A 13931-nucleotide genomic window follows, 5' to 3' on the forward strand; every position below is an offset into this window, starting at 1 on the left:
TTTGCTCACAAACAAACAAATCAGCAAACAAATGGATGGGGCTGAAAACATAACCTCCATCACAGAGGTGATGAAGTTTACTTCAATTATTGCTAAAAAATAATAAGTCTTTTAGAAGCATTAATTATCAACTATTTGATGATGGATTAACTGTTTAAGAAAAAGAGTGAAAAAATTTAAAAATGTTTTTCATTCTTGCTTAAAAATTGATTTTTTTTGCTTCTGTTTGAACTCAATGTAGAGTTTACCTTTAAACTTATTTTCATCAATTCTAGGAATGTATAAGTAATTAATGGGAATTACTGTTGTTTACATATTTAGGACTTTGTTTTACCAAAGCAGTATGGGATTGCTTGAATCTATATTGTGAAGGTATTTTTTTGTAATTTGTTGTCAATGTTGCTTTAGGGAACACAGTTTGCATTCAATGTTGAAATGGTACAAAAAAAAGCAAACACAAAAATGTTGTGTTAGCTTTACAAGTTAATGAATGCAGTCTTATATTTGCATTAACAACCTTTCATGGGATTGAATGACCTCAGTTCATGAGTTTATGAGCCTGTAATCCTCTCAGGTTAGAACTTAAAAATCTTCATAACTGGAATCAATCAACAAGGAGGAAAATATCAAATCCAACCATCAAAGCAGTTTTCATAACATGTGTGTGCACACTAGCCCACAGATTATAATATGGGCATCAAGCCTTAGCATGTACACACACATACACACACACAAACTACCACTCACACACATGCACTCACACACTAATTCTAACCTGAATGTTAAAACCCAGGCTTAACCATCAAACAGCCCTTTAAAGTTGTGACGAATGTCCTTACAACGAGGGTTTCAAACCAAAATTTGTCGACATAACCAGAGAAATCACACACACATACACACATGATCTCTGTCGGTCCCACACACCCAGTTTCCACACAGAGCCTGTCCAGACAAGGCGGTTATCGCAGTGTAAATACCAGTGTTTAGTTCTGTCATCACACTCTGACAAACACAACCAAACAGTCTGCTGGTAATATCAACACACAGAGGAAAGGGGGGGATCGGGGGGTTTCCCTGGCCTTTTATTGAACGACACTGATGGGGTCGATGAGGGAGCTGGAGGCGTGGAGTGGTCAGACCTGGAGCTGAGGGGTCAACACAAAGAATGAAAACCACATCATTTTCTTCAGGATTTGATTGAGCACTTGTGGTTTGATAATGGTCTGGACTCCGGGGAGGTCTGCCATGGAATCAAGGCGAGGGGGAGGAGGGGGAGCAGGCGGGAAGGTTGGTCTCTTAAAGGCTTAGGGGAGATTTCGGGAGGAGAGTGGATTTTAGTTTTCTTTCCTGTCATGGCCGCCCTGTGTGGAGCTTCCCCAGATGTCTCCCGATCTGTCTCTGAGTTCGTCTCTTCTTGTCCATGTCCATCTCTGTTTCCTAGCTTTCTGTTTCTCCTTTTTAAAAATGATGCTGTTCTTCTTGCTCGCTTCTGTCTCTGTTTTTCTGCTTTTGGTCCTTTTCCATCATTAGGATTAGATCACACGTTCTCCTGCCTTGTGTAACATAGAGTATTATGTCATAAATGTTGTAACAGTATCGTATGGCATGACACAAAGCCTCAACATGGAGCACATACATTTGTCATCTTTTACAACAAGAGGGGAAAGAACATTTAATAACAGTGGAGTCGTGTTAATTACATAGAAGGATTTACAATAGAAGACTCACAAGCTGCTTATTAAATGGAGATGATTGATCAGTCATTTTTTGTTCCATTGTACCTGACACACCTACACGCTGAACTTTACATAAGCATGTGCTGCAGCTAATAGTTTTCTTCATTATCATTTAATGTGCTTTTGATTTGTAATTTTGCTTGTAAAACGTCAGAAGGTAACTGATTTACTTCATTATCATGTAAATTAACAAAATGTAACTTTGGCCTTTATGGATCTCTCAATCAAAAATAAAAGACTTGGTTTGATTACAACGTGAAGTAGTGTGGGGTCATGATAGTTGTCACCATTGGCAATGAAAGTCTACCTGATGTTACTCTGGTGCAAATCATGTTCACGGATGAGTTGATGTATTCAAGTTGTATTCACCTTATGCAGCAAACAGCAATGAATAATCCAACAGCTGAAGGATAAAAACCGCCGACTGGCTAACTGGCTAGCTGTTGGTTTTTCTTTAGTCATACGTTGTTTACCCTGGAAGTTATAGCAAAGATGGGCCGAGTCAAGGGTAAAGCAGATATGACACAATTAAAAGGTGATCGATATCAAAGGTCCTGGTACCTTTTGTCAACAAAATACATAAAATAGGTCTAGTCAGTTTTAGACATTTTATAGAAGAATAGTTACATATTAGATCTTTAAGCCAGAGAAAAACAACAGAAACCAGCAAATGTGTTTTTTTAATTTTTGCTTGAAGAACTAATTGATCAATTATCAGCATGAACATGAAGTACAGTACATCGTAAAATCGCTGTCATTTTTTTGGAGCGTGGGACATTTTGCTGCCCTGCGCCTCTCACCACAAATACACCAGTAAATCATGGGCCCTTGAATTTTATTCAGCAACCTGACAGTCGTATCCTCCCACTGTAACCGCAGGTCCCTTAGTGACTGTTGCCATGTTGTTTGGCCAACAGCATTGCGATGACTGCACCTTCTGGCAACCTACCAATAGTTTGTTATAGTGTTTTGAAATGGAGAAAAAAACAAGCACGTCTCTGAGCCATCTTCAGTCGTGTGTTTAAAGCGTACATGTAATTGAAGACACTCAATGGCTGCGGCATTAGGGCAGAAAAATAACCGAGAAAGATTGTGATTGGTACATTTCAGGAAAAGGAGCTTAGGGTTGGTCCTTTTTATTTTGTACCCACATTTAGCAGCTCTGTTTCTGTTTTGTTCCGTTTCTCTGTCCAGCTTTTTTGACCATCCAAAAGAGAAGGTAGCGATGTGCAGTGCGTCACAGTCGAACAGCCACAGAAATGTCTGAATGGGATATAACACAGCTGATGCCTGCAGGCCTTCCTTTGACATTCAATTTCCTTTTTCCTTCCACCAAAAGCCCATCAGACTGTTGAACCTCACACACTGTTCATCACTGCATCTACAAACACAATCTCTGTTGTTTGCTCAGAAGAGAGAGTAACACATTTACTCTTCCCATAGGTTTCTATGACACATGTCACTGGGAGAAAATGTTTCAACTTTATTTCCATGCGTTATAAACTATTTAAACAGATTTTTGCCCAATTCTTTATTGATAAATTTATGTCTCAAATAATATTCTATTAGTGATGTTAGCATTTGTTGCAGATTTCACAGATTCCATCACCTATTCATTTTCATCACAGCAATAGTTTGACAATTTGCAGAGTTAGATGCGAAGATGGAGGCCACTCATCTCTGTGCGCTAAATGTGAAGCTAGTTATTTTCCAGTTAACTTAGCATAAAGACTGGAAACAGGAAATGAAATGAAAATTTGCCTCCTAGCAATAAAGGGGCGAAAAAATTACACATTATACCTCGTTATTTTAATAAGTATTAAATCCAAAGTGTGAAAATGACATAGTATGGTTTAAGAGGTAGGAAAGCGATACATTTTTTCTTGAGAAATTCACAAAAACGTTTCTGGATGCTCCCCCTGAATCAAATCCGGTCCAAAAGTCAATGGGTTCTTCTTTGCTCATACCCCACCCTCCCACCAAGTTTCAATAAAATCGGTTCAGCAGTTTTTGAGTACTCCAAACAAACAACAAACAAACAAACAGTTGGAAGGGTTTAAGGAACTATTTGATCTGACTGAGTAAGTTGAATATGTCTCTTGTTTTCCCTGTGGTGCTGTTTATTTATGTAGTATATAAAACCTCTTGTGGGGCACAAACACATTTTTACTTGATTACCCTAGAACCCTCGTTCACACACGTGCTCTGTGTTAACCTAAAGTTAGTAGCCATCTTAAGTACAGTGCATATGAAAGGTCTCCAAACCTTTCAGTCTTTTACTACCGAGTTCAAATTAAGAAACAGATTACAAAAAAAGGAGTGTGCGAATTGTTAAAGTATTTTCTCACACTGTTCTAAAATTCTGCCATTTCCGAGTGTGTGTTGCAGTGCAAATTATATAGAGCCCTCTGTGAGACAGCAGTTTCCTGTTTCTTCTTTTTTTCTTCCCCATGAGAGTGTAAAACATGGACCAGACCCTTTGGATTCAGGGCAGTTTTTTGAGTTACTCAGAGCAGTGCTGATAAGTTTGTATATATCTGCAGGGACCATCTGCAAGCAGGCTATAGATAGCAGGTGTGTTGGTAGCAAGAAGATGGAGGCAGATATTTAAGGAGTGTGCAGCTGTGGGAAGAGGGTAAGACTGTGATAGAGCTGCATGCAGGTGAAGTGGTCTAAAAATAGTAAAACACAGATAAAGGTCTGCAGCGTACGTGTGGAGAGGAGCATCTCACACACACACACACACACACACACACACACACACACACACACACACACACACACACGCACTGATATAGGAGATAGTGGCCGTGTGTGTAAATATTCTGAGCACGTGTATGATGTTTAGACTTGAGTAGACTGAACAGAAAGGCAGTGTGTGTGTCTCCACATGCACACCACATACTGGTTGTGTTTATGCTGAGATGATGAGGACATTGTGTTTAGCTTTGGGAGATACCTAATGTATGTAATCTGGTGTGTGCGTGTAGTGTGTGTAACAGGTAGCAGATGTTTTTGCTGGAAGGAGGAATGACTTCCTCTGTTATTGTCAAAGAACAAATGTTAGTGGGCCAAGTGCAGAGCTGGGAACTATCACAGCTTCTGAGGCAGGCTGTTACCACCCTGCTGACTTTCTCACACACACACTGAAGAGGTTTGATAACCCACACAGGAAGGTTTCCATCCAACTCCGCCTCCAGCCCCAATCCATTCTTCCTTATGTTGCAGATTCTTCTATGTCATTGTGAATAAGAGTATGAGTTTTGTGCTGAATGGTGTAAATCAGATATGGCTTAACATCAGGGCTGTCATGGGGGGGGGGGGGAAAGGCCCCAAACAACCACTTGGACTCAAAATGAACTAACACCACCTCTACAAATTCAGTAGAACTTTTAAGGGAAATCTGGCTTGTCACACTGGGTTGTGATGGCTACAGCTCGCCCCTCATATCTCACAGGTTTTGCCCATTGACGAAATTTCAACTTATTTGCCTCAGGAAAGTATTTTTGGGGCGCTGTGACATTCATGGGCATATCCTCATGAAACAGATGGTTCCAGAGGTCTGGTGACAGTGACTGATTGCATGATTGGCTGGTAAACTACTAAAGAAAGAGATTTACCTGTTAACGTGGTAGCCAGCCAAGAATGTTATGGAAATTCTAGCATCAATCAGTAACAGTAGCTGTGTTTGGTATTTTGCAAATACTGACTAGCTTATCTCCTTGCCAGTTAGATTGCTGTTAACATCCTTCATTTAAGAGATGTAATTGTTGCGTCAAAACCTGTTTCATAATTGTCTGCACATCTCTTTTGTGGAGCCGTGTGTTGATGCAACACAGCTAGTTATATATGAAATCTGCAGGTAATTTCTGTCGGGGACAATTCCCACAGTCAAAAGTTCAAATGAATACATTTTCATCAAACGAGAATTTCATGCAGAAGTTGAGCATGTTTTTCCTCTCTTCAAAAGAATCTGCTAATCATGGTGTTTTATTTGAAAGTAATAGATTTTGTTGTTCCATTTTAGTATTACTTGTACTGCATTTTGAATGAGATCAGCCTGTTCCAACCTGAAGCAGCGCTGTCCTCTGGATGGCCTCAGTAAGGCCCTTGTCTAAAACATCTTAAAACAAATTGGAATCCCTTCTGTCACGCCACCATGCCCCAAACCTCAGCTGATACAACCAGAACTCAGCTTGAGAAGCCCATCGGACAGGCCGACAGTAAAACAACCCGACACCGACCTCCACTCTTGACACGTGCCAGCAACAGCCGTGGCCCAGAGCGCCTGGTACGGGCCAGAACTATTAAAGCTGTGGCCTGTGGTGGTTTGAGAAGGGCCAACTTGACGGATGTAATCCTTTGTGTGTTTCCACAACAGAAACTAAATGAGACTGAGAGGAGGAGGAGGCTCAAGAATTAGGAGAGTTGCTGTCTCCTTTTCTCTGGCAGCGGTGACAATGGTGTTGTTTTTCCAGATGCATTCTTTCGTCTTGTCTTCCAACATTTTTTTCTTTGGCCTGCTGTTACGACTGCTGCCTTTGGCCAGTGGTGTGCCTGGGCTTTCTGAGAAAATCCTCAGGGCTGAACCAGTGAAAGAATGCATGGGCCTGAAAACCCAGAAAGCCAACTTTTAATATGACATAAGATTTACCTAACCCTGAAAGAACATAAGGACATTAACCCTAGAGTTGTAAACATTGAATCCTAGTGAGGACAAACAACGATCAACCGTCACACAACTTTAGGGTGACCTGTGTACAGTGATGAACAAATGAGTGGATGAATTTAGTTAATAGTTTAAACGTGTTAGTTCATGTGTTAGAGTTATAAAACAGTAACAGTTGAAGATGTTCTGATACCATTACCAGTATCACAAATGCCTCTGATACTGCCGGAAATGCCTTCATTGCATTTAAACACAACAATATATTCAACAAAGACAGCCCCAAAGAAAGAAAAGTAATTGACAAACTAGATAAAATAAGTTCTATGGTATTCTTTTGCTATGGTATTGGAGTGGTTCTCTTATCTGCCGATATGCAAAGTCCAGGTATCGGGAAGAGGAAAGTGGTATCAGAACATCTCTAGTTCAAGTCCTGGAGAATAAAAGGATGAAACTACAAGGTGAAAATTTGGAAGCTCATTATTTTCATCCTGAAGGTGGAGTTAATTTGATCATGATATTTAATCCTTTATGCCACCTGCAGTTTCTCTACCGACTACGAAGTTGTCAATCCCTTAAAAAGTGTTCCAAAATCTTTTATTCATATTTCACAGTCGTCATCACAGTGTGCTTCCATACAAAGTCACAAAATTCAAACTGAGGCAAAGTTATCCTGTGATGAGGCAGTGAGATGTGGTTGAAATGTCCAGAAAACGTTTTTCTTCTCAGACTCCCACACACACACACCCCTCATGCTGCTAACATAAAAAAATTGCTCTGGTCAAACTTTTGACAAAGACGTGGTAACACAGTTCTTGCGTGCGCACACAGACATACACCCACACCACTGAATGACTTGGTTGTCACACCCATGTCCAAATGCATACGTGAGGAAGTATGACTTGTTGTCTAGGAAGCATATGGAAGCTTTGTTTGTGCGAGAATAACGCTATATAGAGTAAAAGCGTGTTTTTATTTCTTTTTATATTTAGACCGTCTTTATTGGGATCTCTTTTTGCCTAATTGGGCGCGTCCACACTTTGCCTAACCCCTATCTGGTTTTATGTGAATGCCGATTCATATGTTTCTTTGTGCATGTGTTTTACTGGACTGAACCACGAATTGGCGTGCAATTATTTGCACTTGCTCTGTGTGTGTGTGTGCACACGCGTGTTTGTGTGCATGCGTGTGTGTACACGCATGTGTGCGTGTGTGTGCGCGTGTGCTTGCTTGCTGCCGCGTGTGGTCAGTCTGTGGTTGCGGCAGTGGGAGGGACGGCAGGGCAGGCTGATAACAGAGTCTGAAGGGACCTCACATCCACCACCACTATTTTTACCGGGCCCAAAAGAGGAGTAAGGCTTGTTGCAGCACACACTCAGAAAAACACTCAAACACACATACACACATTTAAACGCCTCACTAGGATACAAGGCCTTTGATATTTTTCATATTTAGCACTGCTGCACCAAGTTTTTCTTCTACATAAACTGCTCTAGAATCTCTCCTCTAGAGGGGGAAAATATATACATAAAAACAATATCATCATATTAATAATGATTCAAATTCATGTTTCATGTGAAAGATGTTCGTAGAGATTAACCCAGAGATTCACCTCTATTCAGCATTTTAGTGTCTATCAGCTCATTGTTTTGTCGTCATGGCCGACATCTTTACTGTTTATGTTGTTTCATAGTTATCGTCAACCAGATTTTGAACAGAGAAAAAGCTATGATAAACTTCAGTACACCTTCATCCCACAAGCAAACAGCAGACAAGTAATAATTGTTTGATTGATTTGCTATGTGATATGTGAAATTAAAAAAATGGAAATTGCCATCCGTATTTATGTTGTTATTCATATGATAGGGGCGAGAAATATACGATTTTTCTTCTTCCAGCTCCCTCATGTTCATGAAATGTGTATTGTTTTGTAAAATAGTTTTCGGATAACACTGAAAGGAATGAAATAAACTAAATAAAGTAGACACAGTAAGAGATTAGCTTGTAAAAAGTGGAGTATTTAGTGGCTCAAGGGCCAGATATTAGATCCTAATGCTAATTTACAATAAAAATTCACGAGTAGTACATTGGATAGTAATTCTCAATATTTTTTGTACATAAGAAATAGGAGATATTCATAAGAAGAATAGAAACTACTTTTTTGTAAAGAAATATAAAGCAACCTGCCTCACATTTGAACAAGACGTATTATGGTGTGATCATGGTGTTATCATATCTGGGTGCAAAGTCGCTCAGTGTGAAAGAGTAATATCTCAAGTGATACATTTCCTGCAGGTGTAGTAGTTGTGGCAGATCCGAGTGAAGCATCGCGCCTCATAGCATTAATCAGAACTTTAAATTGGATTAACAATAAATTAGCCTGCATCAGGCCTCTGTGCTGCCATCTTATCATCTCCCATCCATTTGTATCTTGATCCAGTCCCAGCATCTCCTCCTCCCACACGGGGTGCAGTGCACTACTCTGTCTTTGGGAGGAGGAACAGGGAGGCTGCGTTTTCTATAAATATTCCGGTTTTCTCCATGCTGGGCTGGATTGAGCTGGTTGGGCCTCCCATGTAGGGACTTCCCAACCCGATGGATATGGTGTAGCTGTGGAGTGCACAGAGACTGAATGAAGACATGGGGCTCTGTCACTGACACTGGAACCAGTGCTGGTACTGGGGCTGGTAATACTGCTAATGAACAGGCCTGTGCACCAATTCCATTGCTTGTAATAATACTGAACGCAAAGTGTTCCTATAACCATCAAGAATGATTGATAAAAAGAGCTAGTTACATCTTTACTGCGGATGTGCTGATAAACCCCCACAACATCTTAAACATGATTGTTGATTTTAAATGTAAGGTCAGATGATCTGTTGACCACCAAGTCATATGTTATAGTGTTGATATTAGTATAGAACACATTTGATGCATTCATTTTTTGTATCTTCCCAACTTCAAACCTCATCTATTCATTCATAACTTATTATTATTCAAATATTCTCCATCTTGTCCTATGTTCTAAAGATTGTAGTTGCATGCAGGATTATATGGTCACGTAGCGCTGCCCTGAACAGAATGTCATGCTTGGTTTTATTACAACAGGTTCAAGAGGCCACAATTTAGCTGATTTTGCGGGTGTAAGGTTTTCATGACATGTTTCCTATTCTGCACCACCACAGAAGGTTTTACTGACATAGATTATTAAGATTGATTTAGTCTGAGACCATTGTGTCAGTCTGACAAATGTGCACATGTTTTCTACAAGTGAGCTGTGACCTATGAATCTGCCAAACCTGATCAGAGCTCACACTGAACCTGAAAACACATTCAAGGGCAGCAGATATTTGCAGAGAATGCTTCAAATGTGACTTATTCTTTAGTAATCAGTTTTTGGATCGTGGAATCACTTGGATTCAATATCTGGTTTGGGAGTCAGCTCCAGCACTGGCTCCTTGTTTGTGGAAAAGCCTGTAGAGAGTGACAGCAAGAGTAAGAAGGACGCAGAGGTGTGGAGGCTGTTTGTGTGAGCCCAGTGAGTGTCGCCTGGGCGTGGAGACTGCAGGAGAAGAGAAGGGGCAGGCCGGGACTCGGTGGCCAGGCTTGGTGCTACGTGGTCGGCCTGGTTTTTCCCCACGTTGCCTTCCCTGCATGGCGTAATGAATGGCTTCCTACTGGTCTGTGGCCGTGGCCCTGGCTTAAAGAGTATACTTACCAAGGCCCAGAATACACACCCCAGCCAGCCAGCCAGCCTGTGACCTGGCCTCTGAACACTCCCAACCACCAGTCCACCTGCTACAAACTGGCTCCATCTCACTGTCTCATCAGCCACAATGAAAAGAATGATTTGATCCTCAATGGGAAACAGTTAAATACGGTTTTCTCCTGTCCCCACAAGCTGTGCAGTTACTGCCGTCTTTTGAGGCGCACGTGTTTGTCACTCAGGTCAGAGCTCAGGAAAGGATGGTTCTCTGGAGTGAAAGGTCGGGCACTCTAGAGAACCATCCTTCATTGAGCTCTGACCTGTTTGTACACATGTTTGTCACACAGGTCAGAGGTATGGCACTCGCTGTTTCCTCTTAATGATTAAGTAAGGTCTTGGAAGTAGTTGGTTACGGCCACACTAATATGTTTTCGTTTTAAAACAAAATATCTCCCTTCAGATTAGTGTTTTTGCTCTGAATCAGACCTAATCTCCATCTATATTAAAACACCTGAAAAAAACCACATCACATGACCACTCGCGTACACTTGGGATACGTGTGGTGTAAATATGAAGCAGTTTGTCTATTTGCAGTTGGTTACTTGGTTCCAGATAATCATTGATGAGGTGGAACTGTTTCTGTTGGCATTGCTTTGCCGTCACCGCTGGTAGTCGAGTCATGACAGGTCTGAACCGTTCAGGAAGCAAATGCATGTGATTTCATCTTTTTTTTTTTTTCTGAATCTATTTCTGTCTGCTTCTGACTAAAATGCAGTCCCAACAATTTCAAACTAAAACCCTCTGCTTGATAAGTGTGGAAGACATTAGTGTAAATGTAGCAAAAGTCGTGCATTTTATAACCAAAAATGTATTGTGTCAACTTTGTGTCTCTTTCATACATGATTTTCTTGACTTCAGTTTGGCAAACTAGTTTAAGCAGGCAAGACTCAGAAATACTTTGTGAATCTAATAAATTTCTATTTTTGCAGTTGGTGACAAGATCTAGCAACATTAACGTTAAGCTGATGTGTTTTATGTGCCGATGGTAGTTCTCAGATTTATAACATTTCAAATGTGTCTGTATTTGTGTCTATTCAGGTGCTGTTTCTCCTGCGCTCCTACCAGGCTGACTCACACAGACCCCTGCCAGCAGGAAATGGCATCAGCGAATCTCTCAGTCAGCGCATGTGGCTCGCCTCTCGGTAATCCTAGACACACACACACACACGCACACACACAAAGATAAGCATCCCTCCCTCGTTCCCAACTTGCTCACCAGAAGAATAGCTCCTTGTCCCTTGTCCATCCCCTCCTTGGCCATGTCCGCTTCATGTCCTGCCCAGGCTTACATTTCAAAGACACCGCCTGCTGTCCCATCCGCACACCCCCACCTACACCTCTGGCCCTCTCACCCAAGATGGAGGCCTCAAGATGGTGCAGATTACCCTCCTACCGGGCCGAGGTCAGGCCCAGGTCTCTCATCTCCCCCCTGCTGCGGCCTACAGCAGATAACACAGGGTTACTGGGTTAGCAACACTAGCCCCGCTAGCTCCGCTTGGTTACACTGATGAGCCTTTATTAAGATGACGGGGGGAATTCTTGCTCACCGGAGCACGCCCGCAGACTGTCTGTTTGATCACCCCACAGAGCCCGGCACCCAGATCTAAGGACATCACAGGTCAGAGGATCTCTGCTTTTGGAAAAAGAAAACCAATTTTCTCATCCAGAACACCACTAATTTGAAGCGGCCACCTTCCAAAAAGGATGGAATGCATTGTTCGTCTAGTGAGAGTCTGCGTTTGGTTTTGGCCTTGCAACGTCTCCGCGTTGTGTCATTCACTGTCGTTCACTTTTTCTGGCTCCCAGAAGTTATTGGCGCTGTAACGATGACTGCACACATACCACTCACTGCTGTTGACTCTGGCTTTGTGGTGCTGCAGCAGACTCAGTACCAACGGAGTAGAACATCTCCAGTGTGCTGTTTGGAGCTAATGATTGAACTTCAGCATAAAGCTCACCTCTCATTCACGCACACAAACACACAGGAACAACTTCACAGGACCCATCTCTTCCCGAATGTGTTTTCACTTAAGACGCACACACACAATCCCCTTGGCCCTTTCCTCAGCCTCCACTCCTGTATGTGCGTGTGTGTGAAGCGTGCAAAGGATCTGTGCATGGGTGTGTGTGTGCGTGTTATTAATATCTGAGTGATGAAAATATGACGTCAAGATCTCACACTGTGTCCCTTGTTCTCTCACACACACACACACACACACTTTGGCAGCGTAGTGGTCATACCCTTGACTGAGCACACACATCAACTGAACACACACACACTTCTCACTGCCCACACATGCTGCTTCACTTACATACAGACCATAGGCCGACACAAGCCATTCATGCCAACGTTCACAACTAATGTAAGTGTAGTAATTCTGTTGTGAACGCGATGGGTCATAGGCTTCATAGTAAATTGATTAATTGTGTATTTTTACAAACGGAGAGAAAACAAATACAACTGGTTCCTTGATCGTACAGCTGGGGGCATCTCATGTGATGGGTCCACGCTCTTCGCTTCAAGGACTCGCCATTAATGAAGACTGATATCAGTGAACAGTCAAATGTCTTATGCTCTCAGCTGTTGATTCAGGACTGACAGTGACTTTTTGTTTCAGTTGGCAACATGGAATTAATCCAATTCATCGTCCGATCATGTGCTGAAAGGATTCGCTGTTAAATCAATCAGTTCATCGCCAACAATTTTATGTATTTTGTTGTGCAAACTGGGCAGCACTAACGATACATTACTTACAATTAAAATAAGACGAATAACACAAACCAAGCCCGGTGAAAGTGTGGGCTTAAACTCGCCTGGGTTGTGAGCACTATTGCCCAAATCTTCTTCATGGACTTCTCTGTATTTTGCTGTGTTCACCTTCTCCCCAGTTCTGACCATTCTCCCTGTCTTTGCCCTGAGTTCTGCCTTAAGTGTTCAAAACAGAGAATCTTTTTCCTCGTGCTCAACAGTCCATTAAACTGTGTTTGAGAGACTTTCCCCTTTTCCACTGGTCAATAAACCCCACGAACATCTGGGTTTTGTCTGCAATGGGAATGTATACAGTTGACTCCCGGGTCAAATGACTCTGCAGTTGACCCAGGTTTTAATCGACTATGGCTCTGAACGGCAGTGATGGATACATGACACCCGAGGGAACGCACTCTCAACGATGTGAGAAAGCACCGCAGTTTTCAGTGTGTGCATGACATTGAAGGTGCACTGGGAAAGGAGTCAATCCCCTTTTTTAGAGCATTATCCCACGTTAGAAAACCCTGCATTTACCTACTAATTTCGTTATAAAAGAGATATAAGCAGGTTGTTGCATCCCTTTTACCCATAGTGGTTTCCATCCTGCCGCCTCTAGAAAGGAGCCACTACTCCTGTTTGATAGAGAGCTGCTGATATGGTCTTATTTCCAGTAGCACCTCCCACCTCTGCAGAGGACCTCTTAACCTCTGTGACAGTGACCTCCTTGAACAAGGCTCTTCTTACCTGGTTTCTCATTATGCCTGGACAACTAACTATAAGAGGAAGAGTCCCGGTTATTACAAACTTCTTAGTATTGAGGTCACTGTCACTCCTGGCAACAGTCAAAGCTTTAGAGATGGTTTTATATCCTTGCTCTAATCTATGCCTCGCCACAGGTTCACCACAGAGGTCTGCAGAGAGCTCCCTGGATGTCATGCTTTGGTTTTTGTCCTGACATGCAGTGAGACTTAATATACACAGACGTGACCCTTACGTAAATATGTCCTGTATATA

General features: G+C 42.0%; 1 protein-coding gene across 4 annotated transcripts in view; it reads left to right on the forward strand.

The window, feature by feature from the left end:
• Window positions 1–13931, forward strand: part of thada (THADA armadillo repeat containing) — a 97678-nt gene that overhangs the window by 51801 nt on the left and 31946 nt on the right. For all 4 annotated transcript variants that reach the window (XR_004616289.1, XM_034608839.1, XM_034608838.1 and 1 more), the window contains exon 29: window positions 11207–11310. Coding sequence is in view for 3 of the 4 variants with exons in the window: in XM_034608839.1 (XP_034464730.1) it covers window positions 11207–11310 (104 nt within the window). In the remaining variant the exon portion in view is untranslated. The remainder of the gene's footprint in view (window positions 1–11206; window positions 11311–13931) is intronic.

The sequence above is a fragment of the Hippoglossus hippoglossus genome, chromosome 15, assembly GCF_009819705.1.
Source record: "Hippoglossus hippoglossus isolate fHipHip1 chromosome 15, fHipHip1.pri, whole genome shotgun sequence".
Lineage (NCBI taxonomy): Eukaryota > Metazoa > Chordata > Actinopteri > Pleuronectiformes > Pleuronectidae > Hippoglossus > Hippoglossus hippoglossus.